Consider the following 22,576-nt stretch of genomic DNA (forward strand, 5'->3'; position numbering starts at 1 on the left):
CGCCGCCGCCGCCGCTCCGCACGTGAGTCCTGGGTTCCCCGCGGTCGGGGAGGGCTGGGGTCCGAGGGCGGAGTGGGGGCTGTGTAGAGTTTGAGGGCGCTCCTGTACGCGGGTGTCCGTGGGGGAGCCCCTGGAACAGAGGAACGCGTCCCCCTGCCTCCTGCCCCAGGAACGTGCGGTGATGCCCGGGTGTATCCGCCGTCCCGACTCGGTCAAAGCGAAAGAATCGGTGCCCCCTTGCTCCCCGCCTCCCGCGGGCCCCCTCAGCTCCCTGAGCTGCGCACCCTCCGCCCCGCATTGGAGGGAAAAGCCCGCCAGCTGGGGGGGTGCCAGAGTGCCTGCCTTGCAGCCACCTCTAAAAATATCTACACCCCCCCCCTTCCACCCGGCAGCTGCCACCTCCCTGCCCAAGGAGGATCCCCTCCCGCAGGGCAAGCCCAGAGGTGATTCCAGGTCCCGCGTCTTCACCGGCACCAGGGCCCGGGTCAGCGCCTGCAGCCAGTGGGGCAGGAAGCTCCTAGTCCAAGGGGGGCTCCAGGGCAACAGGGGAAGCTCTGGCTGCAATTTTAATATATGTGACTTTTATTGATGTTTAGAGAGGAAGGGAGAGGGTTCAATAGAAACATCAATGAGAAACATCATCTATCGGCTGACTTCTGCACGCCCCCTACTGGGGATCCAGCGGACAACCCAGGCATGTGCCGGGCACAGGAATCGAACGAGTGATCTTTCGGTGCATGGGTCTGCGCTCAACCACTGAGCCACACTAGCCCGGCATCAGGCTGCGATTTTGTTGTTGTTCATCCTCAGCCAAGGATTTTTAGACAGTGGGAGGGGGAGAGGCACAGTGAGAGAAACATCGATGTGAGAGAGACACACTGATTGGTTGCCTCCTGCACGTGCAACTGAGGCACGTGCCCTTGACCAGAATCCAACCAGGAACCTTCAGTCCCCAGGCCTGTGCGCCATCCACTGAGCCGAACCGGCTAGGGCCTGACAGTTCTAAATGCAAGTGGCACCAGAGACCCTGAGTTCCAGTCCTGATTCTGATTCTGTGTGGCCCCAGATGTTAGCCCCAGGTGTTCACTTGACCCCTTTTGGCCTCTGTTTTTCCCATTTGCTGCTGGTGGCAGTGAGGTTGGGAGAGCTGTCGGGGGGAGGAAAAGAATTCCAGCCTAGTGCCCGAATCTGATTTCTAGTGATTGATACAAGGAGACCTGATCTTTGTTGTTAATCCGAATCTGATTTCTAGTGATTGATACAGGGAGACCTGATCTTTGTTGTTGTTAATCCTCACCTGAGGATATTTCCCCATTGGTTTTTAAGGAGAGTGGAAGAGAGATGGAAAGACAGAGAGAAATATCGATGTGAGAGGAACACGTCGACTGGTTGCCTCCTGCACAAACCCCAACCAGGGTGCCAGGGAGGAGCCTGCAACCAAGGTATGTGTCTTTGAGAGGAATCGAACCTGGGACCCTTAGGTCCACAGGCCAACGCTAAGCCAAACCAGCTAGGGCTCCATTTTTTAAAATATATTTTTATTGCTTTCAGAGAGGAAGGGAGAGGGGGAGAGATAGAAACTTCAGTGATGAGAGAGAACCATTGATCGGCTGCTTCTTGCACCCTTGACGGGAATCGAACCTGGGACCCTTCAGTCCGCAGGCCAGCGCTCTATCCACTGAGCCAAATCAGCTAGGGCCAGGCACCACTCTTAGCTGGGACTAGTTATGGACTTCCGGTCACCCCAAAGAAACCTTTCTCTCCTCTCTGTTCTAGCCTGCCGGAGAAGCTCCGAGATCCTTGCCCCTTTTATTTGAGGAACTCTTTTGGACGACACAAAATGATTTGATCATTCAGGACAAAACTGCTCTAGAGGTGAGTCATTTGTGAACATCATGGGATCCAGGTTGCAGTGGGGCCCCACTGACTACTGTGGGACCAGGCTAGGGGTGGGGGGCCACAGTGTGGTTTTCTCCGTTTCCAGGGGAGGAAACCCAGGATGCCTGGTTTTCTGCTATGGGGACTAAAAGAAACAAGGACAGAAATAATACATTTTTAACCGATTTCCCTAAATACTATTATTAGTCTATGCAAAAAAGTAACTGTCTTTTGCTATAAGCAACGAGTTTTGAGGATGATTAGATCAGTAGCGTGCTCCACCAAACTAGAAAAAGATAAAGAAAGGAAGGCAAAATAAGGAGACCCTTTTCTATGGGATAAAAGTATTAGCCGGGATTCTGGAAGCTGGAACTCCCTCCAGATAAGGCCTAGGAGAGCCCTCCCACCCTCCGAAACCTGTCAGTTCCTTGTCCCTGTACCTCCCTCCCCTTCTCTCCCATCATCTCCTCCACCTTGTCTCCTCTCCCGACCCCCTCCCTCTTTTGCCCACTGCCTCTCCCAATTCCTAGATTAAAGGTTCTTAGAGAAGAGGCTGATACCCACATCCCTTCTTGACGGAAAGGGTTTCATGCATGTGTGATCTAGTGGAGAGGGATGGGGGCCCGCCCTCTGACCGGAGCCCTGCTCCTGGGATGTCCCAGTCTGTGTCTTGGGGGGAAATAGCTTCTCCCTGCTATCCTGGGGTGGTCTGGGGCCGTGGTCGGCAAACTGCGGCTCGCGAGCCACATGCGGCTCTTTGGCCCCTTGAGTGTGGCTCTTCCTAAGCCTTAGGAGTACCCTAATTAAGTTAATGACAATGTACCTACCTATATAGTTTAAGTGTAAAAAATGTGGCTCTCAAAAGAAATTTCAATCGTTGTACTGTTGATATTTGGTTGATATTTGACTAATGAGTTTGCCGACCCCTGGTCTGGGGAGAGTGTCACCTTGAGTCAGAGGTGTTTCCAGTGTCACTCATTGTCGCCACCAGAGGGCAGCAGCCAGCCAGACCTTTGCTCCTTGTCTAGTCTTCCCGGCTCTCAATGTCTTTCCAGATCTGTCCCAGATGCCTCTGGTCTCTTATTCAACCCCAGGGTGGAGGGGGCACTGGGAGCCGTAGGTGGTGTCCTTTATAGCTGCGTTGGTATAGGCCTGTCCCAGCAGAAATGTCAATCTGACTCTCCAGTCCCAGATCACCTGTGGTGCCGGGGGTCCCTGCCCCCCAGCCGTGGTACAATGAGCCTGATCACCTTCCCCTACCCTTGTGAGGACAGAGGGCAGGCAAGGCTGCAGCCAGTGCTCATGATCCAGGGTCTGCCCGTGGGAACAGCAAGGCCACGGCACGTTATTTCACCTCTCTGAGCCTCTCTCATCTGCTGAATTCATGAACCTGATGAGCAGGGAGAGAATATGAGTGAAGGTGATCTGTAAACTGTGTTGTCCCGTACACAGAGAGGGGCAATGATTATACTTGACAAAAAAAGCACTGGTTTCAGAGTCAGATCTGGTTTTGGTGCTGTTGATAATCCTCACCTGAGGATATTTTTCCCATTGATTTTTTTTTTCTTTTTTTAGAGTGTGGAAGGGAGGGAGAGAGAGACAGACAGACAGACATAATTTGCTGCCTCCCACCCTCGCTCTGACCAGGGCCAGGAATGGAACCTGCAACCCAGGTGCATGCCCGTGACCATGAATCGAACCCTCGACCCTTTGGTGTGGGGGGCTGATGCTCTAACCACGGAGCAACACCAGCGAGGGCTCAGATCTGGTTTTGAATCTGTCTGCCATGTACAGTGGTGACCTTTGAGCAAGTCAGTTCCCCTCTCTGGGTCTCCAACTCTATCATCTGTAACCTCTCCAGCATCCTAGTGGAGCACTAAGAGGATGCCTACCAAGGGCTTTGTGCGCTGCAAGCACTGCCCAGCTGAGGGGTTGTTTTTACTGAGCTCCTGGGAGTGGTTCCTGGGGCCCAGCAGCGGGGATAAGGCCTGGTAGCATCCGCGGTGGGAACAAAGCCAGCTGACTGGGAGCCCTCCAACGGACCTTGTGTGGTTGTCAGGAGCTCTGGACGTCGGAGAGCCCAGCAGTCCCTGCAGGTGGTGCTGGGTGGTGCACCAACAATGAGCGGGTGTTTTCCGGTTGCTGGCCTCCGATGCCTGTCTAGGGTAAGTGGGTCCCTCTAGAGGTCTCTTAGGGTAAGGCCTCAACTTCCATGTGTCCACCCTGGGGTGGCAGGGACCCTATCTAGCCCCTTTCAGGCTTGCCCTCACCTCTACTGGGCCTCTAATCCGTAGAAGCTTCCATCCCAGGTGAAGGTCCTAATGCTTTACATCCTCAACTTCAGAGAGCCTGGGCCACGGAGACTCCCTGGTGGATGGTGCTGAGACCAGTGGGTGACTCTAGGGCAGCGGTTCTCAACCTGTGGGTCACGACCCCTTTGGGGGTCGAACGACCCTTTCACAGGGGTCGCCTAAGACCATCGGAAAACATGTATATAATTACATATTGTTTTTGTGATTAATCACTATGCTTTAATTATGTTCAATTTGTAACAATGAAATTGGGGGTCACCACAACACAAGGAACTGCATTAAAGGGTCGCGGCTTTAGGAAGGTTGAGAACCACTGGTCTAGGATGAGGTCTAAAGGACAGTTACGTTAGGGAGGCAGCAGGCCAAGTTCAAATCCCAGCTCTGAAGTTAGGAGCCTGGACTGCTGTTTCACAAAGTATGCCAGGCCTTAAACATCACAGAAATATGAGGGAGTTCGGAAGACACCAGAAAGAGGAGAGCTCTCATCTGGACTAATTGGGTGGAGGGGGGAAGGGGGGGAGGGAGGCAGTGCAGTACCTAGTGAGCTTTGCATGACTTGCTCATCCTGCCCCTCCATCCATCCAGCTGTTGGCAGGCAGAGGCGGCAGGGACTGGCTGCCCAGGGCTTCTGCCTCCGTTTGCTTGCCTTTCTTGGTGCCTCACACTTGCCCTGTTGTCTCCATTCTCTGCAAGGTCTCCACTTCCTGGAGCTCCTCACCCCCACTCTGTCTTCCCGTCCAGTCTGTCTCCACGCTCCCCCATCATTATGTCCTCCTAGTCCCTCTTTCCCCACCGCTGCCTCATACGGTTCCCCACCCACCCCATCTCCACTACCTTCGTCACCTTTTTAGCCATGCTGCTCTCTTTCCTCTCCCCTACCTGCCTCAGGTATGCCGTGGCCTGGCGCGGGAGGCTCCTACCTCCCCAGGCCCCATTGCTTCTGCTGCTCGCTCGCTTCGGACTCTGGCACGAGCCCCACCCGCTGACACGGTCCTTCTGGGGAATTGGCAAGTGACTAGCGATGAGCTGTCAGCACAGGCCCCTAAAGCTCCCTGGAAAAGCTGAGTCCCATCCCTGGACCCCTGCCCAGAGCCATCTGGCTGGTCGCGGCTCCCAGAGAGCCGCCCTGGGCCTTGAGCCTCTACCCAGCTGGTTATTCTGAGCTCAAACCCAGCTCCCTGCCGGTGCCCAGGCCCAGCACCTACTCTCCAGGCCTGGGGTCTGGCACTCATGGTCCGCGTGCCTGGCACAGTGTCAACTCGCCTGCCCTGGAGATAAGCTCCCTATTGTCCACCGTCCACAGCCATCGGCCCAGGGGGGATTGGGGAGGCTGCTCCCTTTGAGTGAATGGGTGGTTTCCCTGTCGCTGGAAAGGAGTGGAGTCCCCTCCACCCTCCCTGTATCCACACCATCAACTGGGGTCAGAAGTTTCTAGAAAGTCTAGTCCAGAAACCCCAAAGGGTGCCCCCTCCTTCTCGGTGCCCCATGTTAAGTCCCAATGGCCCGGATGAGAGGAGCAGCAAGGTGCCAAGGAAGTCCTCCTGGGCTCGGGAGGAGACTGGTCCTCCGAGGGTACATCCCAGCGCGGTCAACTGAGAGGCGCCCAGGGGGCGGGCAGGGAGCCGGGGTGGGGGCCGCGGCGTGGGGTGCTCCCGGCTTAACCAGCCTTGGGTCCTCCTCAGGTCTTGGATGTGCCAGCGCCTCTGGCCGCGGCCCGCTAACCAGCCTCTCCCGGGTCGGCGCCCGCCGCGCCCGCTCTCGGGCGCGCCGGCTTCCTCCTGACCTTCGATTTTGACGAGACCGTCGTGGACGAAAACAGCGACAACTTGATCGTGCGCGCAGCGCCGGGCCAGCGGCTGCCGGAGAGCCTGAGCGCCACCTACGGCGAGGGCTTCTCCAACCAGTACCTGCTGAGGGTCTTCCAGTACCTGGGCGAGCAGGGCGTGCGGCCGGGGGACCTGCGCGCCGTCTACGAGGCCATCCCCCTGTCCCCGGGCATGGGCGACCTGCTGCAGTTCGTGGCCAAGCAGGGAGCCTGCTTCGAGGTGATCCTCATCTCCGATGCCAACACCTTCGGCGTGGAGAGCGTGCTGCGCTCCGCCGGGCACCTGGGCCTGTTCCGCCGCATCCGCATCCTCAGCAACCCGTCGGGGCCCGACGCGCGGGGGCTGCTGGCGCTGCGGCCTTTCCACGCGCGCTACCCCATGCACCGCCTGATCCAGGAGGCGCAGGAGGCCGAGCACAGCCCCTTCCGCGCCACAGTGGAGCCCCGGGAGACCGCCCACGACGTGCGCCTCCATCTGCAGCAGGTGAGACGGCGGCCTGCAGGGGGCGCCCCGACCAGGAGTGAGGAAGGGAGATCGGGAAAGACAGTCTAGTTTTTTAACTTCCTTTCCCTTTCGCTTTGGTATGTCCCCCTTTGGTGTGGAATTTCTAGAATTCCAGGCCCGTCCATTCGGGGGCTGAAGGAGGGAGTTCAGCGCCATCCGAACTATCCATGCAGTGAAACCGGCGTGGCCGCCCCCCTCAGAGCCACAGCAAACAGTTACATTCTGGACGGTGGCCCAACCCGGGTGACGCGCATTCCTGGGAAGGCAGCAGCGTTCCCTAAAAGCTCGTCCTCTGAACTGGGAGGAAGAGGTGCCCTTGTGCGCGAGAGAACTTTAACTGCTGCCTGGCCTGTAACTTCCCTTCTTCCAGGCTTAGGTCAGGGAGGAATCCTCCCGCATCGACGCCCCGCGGAGAGAGGAAGCTTTCTGCCCACAGCCCCAGGCCTAGATTTCGCTTCACCTACCGCGATGCCACACTACATCCCTTTTCGGGCCTCCCTTCCCCGCCCATCCGGCCAGCAACCCCAAAGGAAGAAAAGCCAGACGGAGCAGTCGCCTCCTGGTGGTGGAACGAGGTAGCACACTGGCTTGGGTCGGACCAGCCAGGAACCTCGCAGCGGTGCCTCCGTGTCTTCTCATACCCCAGCCTCGTCTATGCAACAAGACCAGGGACAACCAAAGTCACCCCCGTGGGCTGGGCCCTCTGCGGCCCCCTCCTCTCCTATGGAACAGAAAGCCATGATGTTTTAAAGCAGAGCCAGCGAAACCGAAGCCCTTCCTCTTTGGTGTTTTAGAGCTATTAAAGCAGGTGAAGGGGGAAGAGTCGACAGGTCTCTGGTACTGCCATCGGAGGGGTGAGGGTGAGGGTAAGGTGGTCTCTGCTCTTAGGGAGCCCCACTTATGTGAGGGATTGGTCCCCACTTTTCGCGGAGGGCCCAGCTTGAGGCACCAAGACTGAATACACAGCAGGCAAAAGAGCAGGGTGCAGCCATCTGCAGAGGGCACCACGGGCTCCAGTATAGAGGGCACTTAATGAAGGTGGAGGAGATGTGAGACAGACTTGCTAAGGAGCAGGCAGAGGGGGCTCAATAACTAGGAGCCTTAGAACTGAAATGCCTTTTAGTCCCTTCTCTCTGCCCGTCCCCCCCCCCCAGCCCTCCAGGGCAGCCATCAGGAGTTCATCAGAGTTTTATTCAAAGTTGCCGCGTGCAGCTGGAGACCCCACCCTCCATGGGATAGGGGTCCTCTGTGTGGACAACTCCTCGGCTTCCAGTTCTTTCCGGTCTGCAGCAGACCTCTGGGTACCTCCTCTAGTCCAGTCTTGCTTGATCTTGGAACTGGCTTTTGCCTGGGCCTTGAGGTTCACGCAGAGAAGAGCCCCAGGTCGTCTGTCAGCAGCTGGGGGCCACATAGTTACCCGGGAAGAATCCGGTCCCCTCCGCGGTGACACCCTCACACCAGCCATCGGAGTGGCGGCGGGTGATGCAGATGACAGTGCCCTCGGAGAAGGAGAGCTCGTTGTGCTTCTGGCCGGTGTACGGGTACAGTGTCACCACTGCGGGGCGGAGGAGAGGGCGCCATGAGAAGAGCCTCCTGCCCAGCCATGGCGATACAGGGCCTGCATGATTCTGGGCAGCACGTAGCGGAGAAGGGTGCAAGCTGTGGGGCAAGAGGTGCCTTCTCCCAAGTCCTGAGGACCAAACCCTTCCCCACCTCAGTTAAACAATCGCAGGCCAGCTGCTGTCTTCCCAGCTTGGTTCTGAACGACTGGGTAAACATTTGCTCAGTTCACCAGGAAATGGGGGCGCGGGCGGGGAGGGGGGTCGACAGTCGGCCCAGAATGCATCTGGGGTGGGATGGGAACTCTGGTGGTGGGACCTGGGGTCCTTCAGGCCCAGAAAGGTACCTACCTTTCTCCAAGTATGAAGCAGGGACCCAGCTGGGCTCTTCCGGCCCAAAGCCTGGTGGAGGTGGAGGTGGTAGTTCCAATTCATGTACATCCAGGATTGGAGGAGGGGGCAGGTCCAGGGGCGGGGGCAGCTCTGGGGCTGGGAGGGAAAACAAAGTCTGCCCTGTGCACAGGGAACCCCCTCCACTCGCCCCAGGAAACTGTTGTTCAAGAGGAGGGCACCCAGGTCTGCCCATTTTATGAAATCTTCTTCCAGCCCTTGCCCAGCCTCGTCCTCCCACAATGCCGCCAGCGCAGAGTAGGTGCCCAGTAAACACTGAACCTTTGGACAGTGTAGGGTAGTCAGACTGCCGCTTAGCTGGGTAACCATTGGGCACGTCACCTAACCTTTCATCCTCGGCCTCGTCTGCTAAATGGGGGTGTGAAGATCCTCTCAGGGTTAGGTTTAAGCGGGAAAATGGATGAGAAGCTTCGACCCCACCGCCTGGTATAAAGCAGTCCCTAAGTTGTTGTTAGTTCACCTCCTTTCTCCTTTCACTGAGGTGGGTGGGGTTAGATCCAAGAGGGCTGGGAGGGGTACTGGGGGGTGAGACAGGGACCCCACAGTGAAGCTAGGAGGAGACGGCGGAGCCCCTTACCTGGAGGGGGCAGGGACAGTTCCTCCAGCGGAGGGGGCAGCAGGTGGATGTCCGAGGCTGGCGGAGGGGGTGGGGCCATGGAGCTGGGAAGAGGAGGGGGCGGGGGCGCTGCCTGCCCCTTGGTCGTGGAGGCCCCACCGACACCTTCGGCACTGCTGGAGGTCAGGGGAAGCGGGGGCGTTTAGTTTGGGGGACCCCTTCCCCAACGGGCCCCGCCCCTATGACCCATCGTGACAGCTGGCAGGAGGCCCCTCAACTCCCGGCCTGGGCTTGGGGGGCTCACCCAGCCGAGGCCAGGGAAGAGGCAGAAGAGGCTGCGGAGAGTTTGCCGTCGGGCACCACGGGGAGCTGCACGGGCTCCGGGATCCTGGGCGCGCGCCTGGGGGGAGGAGGGCGGAGGGTGTGGTCAGGTGCGGGGAGGAGGGGGCGGCGGAGGAGGAAGTTGGAGGGGAGGGGAGGGGAGGGGATCATGTGAGGCCGGTTTGGGTCTGGGCGGGCGTGGCCTCACCCCAGAGTCGCAGAGGTGGGTGTGGCGGGCGCCTTGATGCTCTTTCGAGACAGGGTCCCGGTCCTCGACAGCTGCTTGCTCAGGTCCTGCGGGGAGACGGGGCTGGGCTGACGCTGAGGCCCCCCGCCCCCCTCCAGCTCCCCCATCCCACCGGGGAGAGAGGAGAAGGAGAGAGGGGCGGACAGGGACTGGGAGGAAGAGCGAGGCCCTGCAAGTTTCCACTTCCACTTCCCAGCCCCTCCGCCCACCGCACCCCGTCTTGCTCACAGCCTGGGCGCCACGTCTGCCGCGGCCCCACGGAAACCTCAGAGCACAGACAGTCTGAAGGCCACTTCCTCTGCACGGCCTCCGCGGCTGGGGGGCCCCCTCCCCCCTCCCCCAGCGTCTCAGCGCCCAGCCGGGTGGCTCCTCACTCAGACCCCAGCCTCGGCGTGGGGGTGAGGAAAGCGTGGGAAAGCAGAGGACCGGCACGCTTAGGAAAGTCCCACCGGGCAGGCCTGTGGCCCTGGCTCTGGGGGGTTCAGGGCAGAGAGGAGCAGAACATACACCGTAGAGTGGGGTGTACCCATGACAACGTGCAAGCCCGCGCAAGAGAGCCCCTCTATGATGATAGGGTTTCCCCAGGACAGGGGCCACAGGGAGTGACACCCTCTTCTCTACTTCCCTGGGGTCAAGACACAGGGACTTAGCCGAATCCTAAAGCATTTAAGCTGGACAGCGGGAAGAACTCACAGGTGGGGGGCCTGGGGCCTGCAGGGGAGGTTTCGTTCCCCCCTTTTTGAGGGAAAGGTATGGTAAGGATATGGGAGGAGGAAGAGGGGCTGTTTAGATACCGAGGGGCTTTCATCTAAGCTGGAACGTTGGAGTGTGGGGCCAGGAATTGACCGAATGGGGTGCGGGGGGAGGGGTGTCCTCGCCCCCCTCTCCGTAGATGGGCCCAGAAGAAAATGCCAGAGTCCTGCTCCCCTGTCTTCACCATGTCCCCTTAGAGTGGCTGCATCCCTGCCCCTTCTCGCCCCACAGTAGCTCTGGGGTGACTTCTCAGTGCTGTGACCTCAAACCCCCAGACAGAGGAAGTTGCTGTTCTCATGAGGCCGGGAGCCATTCTCATGCACACCCCGACAACCGCCCTTCCTCCTCTTGCCCTTCACGCGCCAGCACCGGGGCTCAAATGTCAGTCTCAGCAGATCATCTGAGCGCAGGGCGAAGGCCGGGCATGGAGGGTTGGAAGGAGGGGGTTGGCTTCAGGAAGTGGGGACAGGAACATGGATGTGGAAGAGAAAGTGAGGGGGGGAGGTGGAGAAACAGGAGGGGCCCTGTCTCTACCTTGATCCCATGGCCAATGTCATCCAGGCAACCGAAGTTGAGGGGCTTCCTGAAGTAGGGCGTCAGGGGAGGTAGGCTCTCGGGGGCGATGACCTTCTGGCCGGGGTGCAGCCGCTGGACCGTGGCCAAGGTGCCGATCTCCCTCCGGGCCACCTTCTCCATATGCATGTTCACCATCTGTGACAGGGTTCGAGGTGACAGTGAGGGGGGGCTCCGCAGCACCCTTCCCCTTAAGGGAGGGAGAGGCTAGCGACTTTGGGGTGGGGGTAGGGAAGTGGGGAGGTCCAGAGAAAGAGTGAGCTTTGTCCCCAAGGCCACACAGCATTTGGAAAGAGTTGCCCTGGGAGGATGGAGCCACTTTGGAGCAACTTCCTGGTGGAAGAGAATGGGGGTTATTATTAGCTTAGCAGGAACCAGAGGAGAAGAGAGAACCGCATCCCTGGGGATGTCGGGCAGCGAGCAGGCTGGCCTGGGAGCAAAGAGGGAGAACGCGGAGGTGGCTGAGAGGTGTGGCAGGGTCAGCTCTCCCTTCTGAGAGACATATAAGTGAATTAATTTCTCTTGGGATGTTTTGTGGAAAAACCGACAGCACTGAGAGGGTAGGAACTCCCCTCTGGCGGGATGAGAGGAAGGCACCCCCACACTGAACACGGGGCTGCTGCACAGGCCAGGCTGATGTGTAACGGGATCTGGGTGTGGATTATGGGGCAATTAACTCCTCAGCCAAGGATCCAGGAAGGAAGGAGGGGGGTGTGATAGGTGGGCAGGGGACACTAGGGCGGTGGCAGTGCTTCCAGAGCTGAAGATGGCCTTGCCAAGCAAGCACTCTGGGTCTAGGATATTTATTAAGTTACTAGAGGCCCAGTGCACGAAATTCATGCGCTGGAGGGGGAGGGTCCCTCAGCCTGGCCTGCGCCCTCGCAGTCCGGAACCCCTCACTCCTTACCGCCTGCCTGCTCTCTGCTCCTTACCACTTGGCTCACTGCTGTTAGCACTGCCACGGAGGCGGGAGAGGCTCCTGCCACCACCGCCAATGTGCTCGCCAGCCGTGAGCCCAGCTTCTGGCTGAGTGGCACTCCCCCTGTGGGAGCGCACTGACCACCAGGGGGCAGCTCCTGTGTTGAGCATCTGCCCCCTGATGGTCAGTGCACATCATAGCAACCGGTCATTCTGGTCGTTCGGCCATAACGGTCGCTTAGGCTTTTATTATATAGATTGCCCATGTTTAGATGGAAGCAGGGTCCATTTTGCCTCTTTCCTGGACTACGCAGCCACCGTGATTGGTAGAACCTGCTTCCTGCTACTACGCAGGGTAGAAGTCAGAGAAGGAAAGAGCTTTCCCTTCAGGGAGTGCCTAGTCTGATGGGGCAGCAAGGCCCAGCACTGACACAGCCACAAAGATAAGGAGGTTCAACTGGGAATTGCCAAGCTTCTGTGACAAAGTCAGACATTTGGATGTGGAAAAAGGCAGCAAAGAAATATTACTACAGAAAATGCCCTCGTGGGGCTGAAGACTGGGGGGATGATGCAAGAAGCCGCCCCACATTCCTTACCTGGCCCAGTGTGCTTACACGGGCTTCCACCTGTCGCAGAGCGACTGCCTGCAGGTCCAACATGCGCAGGGTGTTCCCGGCCAGGTTGCCCACCTGGTAGGCCACGCTGGCCAGCGCCTGGGTGGTAAAGGCCATGGTCTCCTCCAGTGCCTTCCGCTTGTCTGTGGCCTGAAATACACACAGTCCTGGTCGGAGGCCAGCACCTTCCACTGATTCTTTGCTGGACAGCTGGGATGGGAGAGGGTATAGGGAAGGTGGGGCTCGGATTGGGAAAAGCAACAGCCCTTAGGTGTTTTAAGTGTTTTCCATAAGAATGATGTGACAGTAGGTGGACTCAGGGGACATCAGAAAAGCAAGTCTGTAGCCCCAGGGAATGCAGGCCAGGAAAAAGAAAGATGCCCCTTCTCAAATAGTCAAGCTGAGGATTAACTCTACCACCTTTTTGAGGACCTCTTGGGAGGTGGGGGCAAAGGGTAAATAATAGAAATGAGAAGGAAAGGCAATACTGATTGAAGGAGATCTCAAACTTAAAACCCACCTGACCTTCTGGGAAGGTCAGGCCCTCATCCCAGACCTTTTAACCAGGATCCTGTGGGAGTGAGGCAGAGGAGTCTGTGCCTTTAAAAGCTCCCCCGGGGGACTCTTGTGCTCTTTGTTTAGCTCCAGTCTGCAGGTGGGTATTTGGGGAACAATGACTTGGTCCATTTTATCGATAAGAAAATTGAAGCCCCAAAGATAGTTACCTCATTCCTTCCTTCCTTCCAATAGCTTCCAGCACATGGAGGATGAAATCCAAACTACTAACTAGGGCCTTTGTAGGATCCCACAAGGCCGGGTCCTGTTTTCTCTTCACCCTCATCCCCTACCACTCCCTCTCTCGCTTACTCCCCTCCAGCCACATTGGCCATGGGTTTCTGTTCCTGATCAAGCTAAGATTGTTTCTACCTCAGGTCTTTTCACTTGTACTTATTTCTAGAAACCTTATTGTTAAGTCTCAGCTCCTCAGAGACACCTCCCTCACCACCCTATGCTTTCTCCCAGGCCACTTCTGTATCGACGAACATATTTACCCTGTTCTCTTTTCTTCAAAGCAATTAGCACTATCAGCAATTATTTATCTACTAGAGGCCTTGTGCACAAAATTCGTGCACAGGGCAGCGGGGGTCCCCTCAGCCTGGCCTGCACCCTCTCCAATCCAGGACCCCTTGGGGGATGTCAGACATCCCTCTCACAATCCGGGACCCCTGGCTCCTAACCTCTCGCCTGCCTGCCTGCCTGATCACCCCTAACCGCCTCTGCCTCGGCCCCCGCCACCGTGGCTTTGTCCAGAAGGAAGACAGGATGACCAGATGTTCAGTTGACCTGGTCTAATTAGCATATTACCCTTTTATTAGTATAGATTTATTTTATATCTGCTACACAGATGCGCACACACACACATACACACTAAAATATAAGCACAGTGAGGGCAAGGAGCTTTTCTGTTTTATTCTCTATCCCATCTTGGTATAGTGTCCCCAACACAGATGATAATAAATATGCATTTGTGAATTAATTAATGGATTTCATGTAAACCTAAATACTTGCTGGGCATCTTCCCACTGTCTTGCAGGCACTGTGCCAGGGGCTGAGCAGGGTCACACTGCCAGTCAGTGGTGAAGGGGTGGGCAGGGAGTAGCTTAAGGCAGAGGGATTTTTTTCAGCCCCAAATCCCACTGTAGTGATTGGGACAAAACTTCTGTGGTCATTTGGTTCCCCAGGCAGCTTCCTCATCTCTGGTTGGATCATGGAGTTGCTGCATTCTAGCCTGTACCGTTGTGGGGATGGGGACGTAAGTCCAGGGCAGACAAGGCTGCACCATGGGGTCTCAGCACTGAGGTGCTCCTCAAGGCCCGTCAGTGGAGAACACACCTGGGACCTATCAGAGCAGGGTGCTCAGAGAGATCTGGGTGCCTCCAATGTAGCTTGAGTTAGGCTGGAGCCAAAGGGCAGACCCAGAATCTTCTGAGCTACTCCCTCCTATGTTACTCCTCTCAGGAGTCCCTTCCTGCCTTTCTGTTCCACACCAGTTAGGAGATGCTCATTTGCAAGCAATCAGGATCTTTGTTTGTTTGTTTTTTTTAAATCCTTAACCCAGATAAGTTTTTATTGAGGAGAGAGAGAGAGAGAGAGAGAGAGAGAGATCTGCAACCAGGTATGTGCCTGATGAGGGATCAAACCTGCTACCTTTTGGTGTATAGGATGACGCTTCAACCAACTGAGCCACACTGGCCAGACTAACCCAGGAAGTTAAAACCAGAAAGAATAACAGGTCTTGTTCTAGTTCAAGACCTCCCTTTAATAGGTGAGGAAATGAAGGCCCAGAGGGATCAGGGACCATTTTTTGGTCTCCACCCAAATTTATTAGCTCAACTCTCCTGTACTGTTCCCTCCCTGGACTGGCCTGTAGGATGTATCACTGGATTTCTTCTATCATCCTAAATAGGAAAAATGTCTGCTTGGCCCCAATTCTGGCAGGCTAGAGCCTGGGTGCCTACTAACCCCTGGGTCACAGACCAAAGTCAGGTCTGGAGGTCAAGGGTTTGGGACCTATCTTCATGACTGACTGCTTATTTATTATGCAAATTACCCCATCTGTAAACTCCCTGGACCCTGACAGAGAACTCTGCAGTTGACCTCATTCCCCACGGGTTTCCTGACACCTGCTTGTGGTAGAGGGAGGGGGCTGGGAGAGGACAGAAGGCCTAGGAACCAGGCCTTGTTAAAAAGCAGTTCTAAGAAGTCATCCATACCTTTCTCAGGCATTTGCTCTCCAGACAGAAATCCTCAGAGAGACCAGAAAAGGGAATTGGTTCTGCGGTCTCACGGTTAGTGTTCTGCCTGAAGCAGGAGTCCCGGAATGCCGCCCTGGGCCAGAGCTTCCTACCCCCGGAGTGTTTGCAAGGGCTGCTCCCCCTCACTAGACTTGGCTTTTGTTTATCTACCTGTACCTCTCATCCTTCTGATGAATAAGAGGATGATGATGGTGATAAAATAGTAACAGCTGCCATGTATCCTGGCCTGTTTAAGGGGCAGGCACTGGGCTAAATGCTCCAATACATTATCACATTGTACTGAATTAAGGGGAAAGTTGCCACAGGTCCTATAGTTGGTAGTTGGCAGAGTTGGAAATTGGACTCAGGCCTTTGTGCCCTCAAATCCTGTGTGCACACTGTGTGCAAATGAGAGCCCACGGAAAGTGCTTTGCGTTGTGCAGAACTGATTGAAGGAATGGGGAGGAATACTTCCACCCCGGTCATCAGGAGGCGCGCACCTGCAGCGCTAGGTGTACAGGCCAATCAACACCTACGCAGTCAGAAATGACATCTGGAGTCGGAGTTACGGGTTTGAATCCAGGTTCTGCCACTATCTTGAAAACCTTGGGAAAGTGAGTTAACCTTTCTGGACCTCGGCCTCTGGTTGTGAAGTGGGAGTGGTTCTCCCCTCACAGGACTGGGGTGAGGACTAAAGGAAGCAGCCCACTTGCCCAAAGTAAGGGGGCCGAGGGTTTTAACCATTATTATCATTGACTCTCTCTCTCTTTTTCAAAAATATGTTTTATTGATTTTTAGAAAGAGGAAGGGAAAGGACAGGGAGATGGAAACTGATGAGAAACATCATCAGTCGGCTGCCTCTTGCACATCCATCCCTCACTGGGGATCGAGCCTGGAACCCGGGCATGTGCCCTGACCGGAAATCCAACCAGTGACCTCTTGGCTCATGGGTGGATGCTCAACCATTTAGCCACACTGGCCAGGCTCATTGACTCTCTCTTTCCCATAAGCACTTGCTCCTTTTATGATGATGATTTTTCAATGCTCTTATTAATCTGGGAGTCCCTGTGCCTCCTCTCACAGTTTGATCAGAACAGGTTAAGAATGAAGTTTTGCTGACGGGATAAGAGGATTAGTCTGTAGCCCTTAAGGGAGCGGAGGAAACCGAGGACAGAGAGTGCAGATAAATCGTCTTACAGTCAAACAGCATGTCAGGGAGGCGGGGAGGTGGGGAGCTTGGCTTCAGAATCAGGCCTGGGCTGATGCCCGGCCATACTGTTTCCAGGTAGCGTGACCTTCAGCGGGTCCCCTTGCCTCCCCGCACTGCTGTCTCACAAGGTGGTCACCAGGATTCATGAAATAACAGAGGTACTCAGTCACTAAGTCTTTCTCCTTCCTCTTCTCTCTCTTTTTTTTAAATATATCTTATTGATTTTTTACAGAGAGGAAGGGAGAGGTATAGAGAGTCAGAAACGTCGACGAGAGAGAAACATCGATCAGCTGCCTCCTGCACACCCCCCACTGGGGATATGCCCACAACCAAGGTACATGCCCTTGACTGGAATCGAACCTGGAACCCTTTGGTCCACAGGCCAACACTCTATCCACTGAGCCAAACTGGTCAGGGCCAGACCCCTCTCTTGAACCCGGCCTCATCTCCCTGCTCCCCCGCTCTCCCTGGCCCATCTCAAGTCTCGGGCAGTCCTTTGGAAGTCTCACCTAAGCCAGCCTGACAAGGACAGATGGCGCCAACGTGTATGTGAGGGCCAGCCTTTGGGCCTGTGGATCTGAGTGAGAGGCTGGGAGGCTGAGAATGGTGGGGTAGGGCACCCCGACATCTGAGGCTTGGGGAGAGAAAAGGGGCACCGTGGGGGCTTGGGCAGCACAGGGTCACGGTTAAAGTTTGGGGGACTGGGTTGAAGCTGAGGCCTGGAGCGGGAGGAGTTCTTAGCCAAAGCCCAGGACAGGCACCTGTCAGGATGGTCCCCATGGCCTGCCCCGGGGGATGGCCTTGCCTAGGGCCCCTTGAGGGACTGGGGTGTCGGGCCGGGGCCGCCCTACCTGTGCGTAGTTGTCCTCGCAGTAATCAGCGACTCGCAACAGGGCGCTGTGGTTGCCCCGCAGAGCCTCCCGGCCCGTGGGGATCTCGAACTCCTGCAGCTGCTGCAGCTCTGCCATTGCCCCGGCTCTGCCGGCTCCCCACGGAGCTACTGGTTTTGTGCCTCACCCCTCCCTTGATTGGTCGCTCTGCCTCCCCTCTCTCTCACCGCTTTTGGTTTCCTCTCCGTGAGAGACCGAAACCTGCTTGCAAAGGGCAGGCATGCTCATTCCGGGACAAGAGGAAGTCAGTGCCTGCTCCCGGGGCCTGCGCCGTTCTGTCCCCTGCCCAGAGGAAGGGGACAGCCAATGGTCCCTTTGGGGGCCCAGCCTCCCAACCTCTCCCCGCAGAGGAAGTCAAGGTCGGGGCATCTGTGATTGCTCCCTGGGCCTGGAGAGGAAATTGTTGGGGGGGGGGGGGTGATTGCGGAGGAAGGGGGGTGGCCTGCTGGGGGGAGGGGGCGTGGAGACAGATTTTCCACTCATGGACAGGGAGGAAAGGGCAGAGGGTGGGGGCTTCCTTGGGAAGCTCAGGGATGAGTCACCAAGGGACAGCAGTGGAGGGTGGGGAGGATATGGAGACCAGTCGTGCCAGGGGCCTGGAGGGTGGCGGAGCAGCAACAACGAAAGACAGACAATGCAACAGTAAGAAGGATCAGACGGGACAGCAGGAAGATACAGCCAGAGTCCTCTAGGAAGTGTGTACAAGCCTCTGCAGGGCTCCAGGGGATGACGATGTGGTGCGCGTGCGCATGCTCTGTGCTCGATGGAGGCAGGATGAGGTGAAATGGACCAGGTGTAATGTGAGGGACTCAGGTTAGACAACAGGAAGGACTTGGCTGTGAGAAGCACCAGGTTCAAGATCCTGATGAACTGCTCGGGTTTAGGAAGCAGCGGTGGCTAGAGCACTGAGCCGGCCTTGGGAGGTAGGTGCTCTATTTCCTGCATTAACCGGGGGGTGGCTAGATGGCCTCCAGGGTCCTGTCCTGGTCTCAAATTCTTAGAAATCCTGGAGCAGGGAAAGTTAGGATGGATCCCGGGCCTCCTCCTGGCCCCTCTGAGCACCCAGCCTGTCACCCTGGACGCAGGAGAAAAAGAGGATCGCGCACCGACCATGTGGGTCCCCTAACATCTGCTCCTCCGTTGCCTTGTCATTGGACAGGCATCAGCCTGAGCAGGAGCTCAGTGTCTGTCACCTGGGGTGGTCCTAGGAGGAGACCAAGAGAAAGATCAGGATACGTGCCCCATGCCCGATGCTGGGGGACCGCTGAGGGAGACCCACACCCAGGCTCAGAGAGCATGGAGGCCTGGAAATGGGTGTTAGAGGTGCCCACAGCCACCAGCGCTAGTTGACACAGCATCCTATGTGAACACGTTATGGAATGAGTGAATGACGAGTGAGCTGGGAAAAGATTATAAAGTGAAATTGTGGGGCTCCAGTCTGGGACACAAAGGCTTCTTGGGTGAGGAAAGTTAGGAGCTGCTCTAGGACTTGCCTCGTTGGGGAGAATCGCCTCAGTGCAGTCTCAGAGGTAGGGGAGGGGAGGCCTTGGGAGAGGAGGCAGGGGGAGGATGTTGTAGTGTACCCCACAAACCACACAGGACACCTCAAGAAGTCGAATTAAGGAGCCACATTTATTTCAAAGCCGGGACTCCGAGGGGGCAGATGCTCTCCAAATCTCGTAGTACCTGAGTGAGGGCGGTAGCCATCTTATCAAGGCAAAAACCACATCCTACTAGACACTGGAATGTGGAATTATCTTGTGAAAGCAGTTTTACAGAAGCAGAATTGAGCAAAGTTAATAATCTTTAAAGGTGATGCATTAGTTTCAGCTCCTGGAGCCACCGAGTCACCAGAAAGGATTCCCGGAGCCACTGAGTTAAGGAAAGCAATTTTGTGGGGCTGGTCCTCAGACACAGGAGAGCAGCCTTTGGGGTGTGGGCTGGCAACAGAATGGGGTGACTTATGTGAGTTTCCAGGTCTCAATCTGGAAACTGAGGCAACTACCCTATGGTTTAGGCAAGCAGGTGTACAGAAGCCAGAACAGCAGGGTTAGAGTTCAAACAGCCGTTCTTACCTGAGATGAATGTAACTGTGCTTTATTGCTTCAAGGGGCGCATGTAGGGCCGGAGGGTGAGGACTGGGGGGAAAGGCTCTAAGCCAGGGGGGGCGCTAAAGGGGTGGAGCTTATGCAGGGGGCAGGGAGTCTGCTCTGGTGGCACTGAGAGTCGGCGGCTCAGGCCGATGGATGGGCTTAGAACCTTGAGCCTATGATCAGCTTAGGCATCAGAGGTTCGGGCTTCCAACCATCTGCTTTGTCCAAAGACGTTCCGCTGGAGAGAAGCTGGGAGGCTCGAACACCATCCTGTCTGGGTTGGGCACAAGCGACTCGAAGTGCACGCTCTTTCTTGGCAGGTGAGAGGGGCTGAGGCTGCAGTGGGCTGGGATCTAGTGTTGGAATTGTTGAAGTCAGGCACCTGACAGGCCTTTCTGATAACTGTGTAATGATGATGGTGATGATAATAGAAATAATAATCAATGTATTGTGTTCGCTACGTGCCAGGCAACGTATTAAAATATTTTAAAGGCATTATTTGTTAGTGCTCACACTACTCATATAAGGTAGGTACTATTATTATACCCATTTTGCAGAAGGGGAAACTAAGGCTCATGGAGGTTGAGTGACTTGCCTAAGGCCTCGCAGCTTGGAAGCAGCAGAGCTGGGATCAGAGCTGGAGTCTAACAGGCTCCAGAGCTCTTCTCCTAACCACTAGGGTTCCCTCTCCCCTGACAGGACCTGGAGTTCCTTAAAACTTCTGCCTGTGTAGTATGTGCAACAATACTTTGCTCCCCAAACCTCCCTCACAGGAAGAGACTCTTTTTTTTTAAATTTTACTTCAGAGAGGAAGGGAAAGGGAGAGAGAGATAGACATATCAATGATGAGAGAGAATCATGGATTGGCTGCCCTCAGCACACCCCATACTGGGGATCGAGCCTGCAACCCAGGTATGTGCCCTTGACTGGAGTCAAACCTGGGACCCTTCAGTCCGCAGGCCGCTGCTCTGTCCACTGAGCCAAACCAGCTAGGGAGGAAAGAAACTCTTTTTCTCTCCCTCCCCCATGCTCTGACTCCTGTTTCCTCCATAGACAGGTCCTTACCTGAGGACAGAGTGTGCCTCCCCCACCAGATTGGGATCATCCTTTCACCCTGAGCCTAGACTCATGCTAGAGGTGGGGTGGGGAGGATGCAGTGAAGAAATGGTGAGCAATGAGGGGCCTGAACTGGGGGACATGGCAGGGAAGAGGGTAGAAGTTGAGGTGCAGACAGTACAGAGGAGGGAGCTGGGGGAGCCCAGGGGATTTGCAGTTCTGGCTGCAAAATCCTTTCCAGGACCAGGTCTCTCTGGGGGACATGGCAGGGAAGAGGGTAGAAGTTGAGGTGCAGACAGTACAGAGGAGGGAGCTGGGGGAGCCCAGGGGATTTGCAGTTCTGGCTGCAAAATCCTTTCCAGGACCAGGTCTCTCTGGGGCGGGATGGCCCAGGAGCTCGGCGAGAAGGAGCTACTGAGGATGGAGGTGGAGCAGCTGAAGAAGGAAGTGAAGAACCCAAGAGCTCCGGTGAGCCTCCTCTTCCCTGCCCTGCTCCCTCTTCTCCATCCCTCCTAGTTCTCATGCAGCTGGAACTCGAAGGAGGAAGTGATGGACAGTGGGGTGGTGGGACCCCTCTAGGGCGGTAGAAGGAGCAGGAGGTGCCTCTGGGATGGGGTAAGGAGGCTGGGGTTGGACCCCATGGAGATGCACAGGACAGACCCTCAGCGCCTGCCCAGCCCTGGCTCTGGGTCAGCATCCCTTGCAGGTAAGTCAGGCTTTGTGGTTCTGGACAAGGACCTGCCACCCCTCTCACACCTGCCTGTCCCTCCCATGGGTCCACTCTCTGGCCTCTGTCTCCACCCCATCCAGAGCCGATTTGGGGGGGACTGACTGAGTCATGGATCGGGAGCAATAAACAAGGTTGGGACCTTGCTTTGCTTTCTCCCAGATTTCCAAGACAGGAAAGGAAATCAAGGATTATGTGGAGGCCCACGCAGGAAACGACCCTCTTCTCCAAAGCATCTCTGAGGACAAAAACCCCTTCAAGGAGAAAGGCACTTGTATGATTAACTGATGGTCCCAGGGCCCCTCGCCCTGACCTCCTGTCCCTCCTCAGCCCCACTGCTCCCCCAGAACCTGTCCTGGGACACCCAGAGAGTCAGTGAATTTCCACCTTCTCTCAGCCACAGAAGAGGAAAGAGACAGACCTGCTTCGGGTGGTCCTGGCGCTTTGCTGTCTGTGGGTGGCTTTGGTCAGGGACAACGTTCTGCAGGCGCCATCTTCTGGAAAACGCTGCTCTTGGGGGCAGTTCCTTCAAGGGAATTGTTGGGGAGGACAAGGGGTTCTACCCTGAGCTACTGGGGCTGGAACAGAAGGAAATGTGGAGGGGGTTTCAGAGGCTGGAGCAAGGGGTCGGGGGGACGAGACGGGGGGACAGGAGGGGTGGTGGCGAGCTCATAAGTGTTTTACTAAATGTGAGTTAAGTACCATTAGTGAGTTACGGAATCAATTCAGGAGATTGTAACCAACTTTTAAAAAGGAAAAAAATGTGAGTGTACAGTACTTTTACATGTAGTAAAGGTGAATATTGTTTCTTAAAGTTTTAAAAAATATATTTTTTATTGATTACAGAGAGGAAGGGAAAGGAAGAGAGAGTTAGAAACATCAATGATGAGAGAGAAGCACTGATTGGCTGCCTCCTGCACGCCCCACACTGGGGATCGAGCCCGCAACCCAGGCATGTGCCCTGACCAGGAATCAAACTGTGACCTCCTGGTTCACAGGTCCACGCTCAACCACTGAGCCACACCGGTCAGTTTATTTCTTAAACTTTTGTTTCAGTTTTGTGTATGTGTGTACTGGATTGTGATGTAAACAGGTGTCTTACCGAGGATCTTGGTAGAAACAAATGAACAAACAAAAAAAATGGTGAAAGCCACTGGATAAATGATGAGAAAGGTCCTGAGTGTGCGTGAGGATTCACAGCAGAATCAAACCTCAGAGCAGAGGGGAAGGCCACTTCTGTGGAGCCCCCAACTTCCACTTCAGTGCAGAACTCTTCCTACACCCCCACGTAGCAACGACCGTGGAGACCACCCAGGAGACTTCCAGGCATCAG

The 22,576-nt window shown here is 55.9% G+C and overlaps 3 protein-coding genes and 1 long non-coding RNA gene across 7 annotated transcripts; 3 read left to right on the forward strand and 1 right to left on the reverse strand.

Annotated features, from left to right (window-relative positions):
• LOC102754297 lies at positions 1 to 5,866 on the forward strand. 4 transcript variants are annotated; one of them, XR_001515647.1, is made up of 4 exons: positions 1 to 22; positions 1,777 to 1,875; positions 3,938 to 4,043; positions 4,884 to 5,866. It is a non-coding gene; the product is annotated as an uncharacterized LOC102754297 (long non-coding RNA). The 4 variants fall into 4 exon arrangements; XR_001515648.1 differs by having other exon boundaries at positions 4,932 to 5,866; XR_001515650.1 differs by having other exon boundaries at positions 5,079 to 5,866.
• Positions 5,867 to 5,879: 13 nt separating this feature from the next.
• PHOSPHO1 (phosphatase, orphan 1) lies at positions 5,880 to 6,896 on the forward strand. The gene is given in 3 exon segments (XM_006779521.2): positions 5,880 to 5,958; positions 5,961 to 6,499; positions 6,891 to 6,896. Coding segments are annotated over 3 exon segments (624 nt in total).
• A 796-nt stretch (positions 6,897 to 7,692) lies between these two features.
• On the reverse strand, positions 7,693 to 17,733 carry ABI3 (ABI family member 3). The gene is made up of 8 exons (XM_006774245.2): positions 17,329 to 17,733; positions 12,455 to 12,622; positions 10,902 to 11,078; positions 9,576 to 9,661; positions 9,351 to 9,446; positions 9,068 to 9,222; positions 8,431 to 8,568; positions 7,693 to 8,075 (listed from the first exon to the last, which is right to left on the reverse strand). Exons 1-8 carry the CDS (start codon positions 17,443 to 17,445, stop codon positions 7,912 to 7,914), a joined length of 1,101 nt encoding a protein of 366 aa, XP_006774308.1. The 5' UTR covers positions 17,446 to 17,733; the 3' UTR covers positions 7,693 to 7,911.
• Positions 17,734 to 19,217: 1,484 nt separating this feature from the next.
• On the forward strand, positions 19,218 to 22,092 carry GNGT2 (guanine nucleotide binding protein (G protein), gamma transducing activity polypeptide 2). Its single transcript, XM_006774246.2, has 3 exons — positions 19,218 to 19,780; positions 20,879 to 20,984; positions 21,406 to 22,092. Exons 2-3 carry the CDS (start codon positions 20,901 to 20,903, stop codon positions 21,529 to 21,531), a joined length of 210 nt encoding a protein of 69 aa, XP_006774309.1. The 5' UTR covers positions 19,218 to 19,780; positions 20,879 to 20,900; the 3' UTR covers positions 21,532 to 22,092.
• The last annotated feature ends 484 nt before the right edge of the window (positions 22,093 to 22,576 follow it).

The sequence above is a fragment of the Myotis davidii genome, unplaced genomic scaffold (genome assembly GCF_000327345.1).
Source record: "Myotis davidii unplaced genomic scaffold, ASM32734v1 scaffold327, whole genome shotgun sequence".
In the NCBI taxonomy this organism is placed as follows: Eukaryota; Metazoa; Chordata; class Mammalia; order Chiroptera; family Vespertilionidae; genus Myotis; species Myotis davidii.

What these genes read in the sequence shown, in the direction of transcription:
- GNGT2 (XM_006774246.2), top strand. Translation starts at nt 20,901, where the DNA reads ATGGCCCAGGAGCTCGGCGAGAAGGAGCTACTGAGGATGGAGGTGGAG. An exon ending in TGAAGAACCCAAGAGCTCCG is followed by an intron (nt 20,985 to 21,405) that starts GTGAGCCTCCTC and finishes GCTTTCTCCCAG; the next exon opens with ATTTCCAAGACAGGAAAGGA.
- ABI3 (XM_006774245.2), bottom strand. Translation starts at nt 17,445, where the DNA reads ATGGCAGAGCTGCAGCAGCTGCAGGAGTTCGAGATCCCCACGGGCCGG. An exon ending in ACATTGGCCATGGGATCAAG is followed by an intron (nt 9,662 to 10,901) that starts GTAGAGACAGGG and finishes GTCTCCCCGCAG; the next exon opens with GACCTGAGCAAGCAGCTGTC. An exon ending in TCTTCCCTGGCCTCGGCTGG is followed by an intron (nt 9,223 to 9,350) that starts GTGAGCCCCCCA and finishes CCTGACCTCCAG; the next exon opens with CAGTGCCGAAGGTGTCGGTG.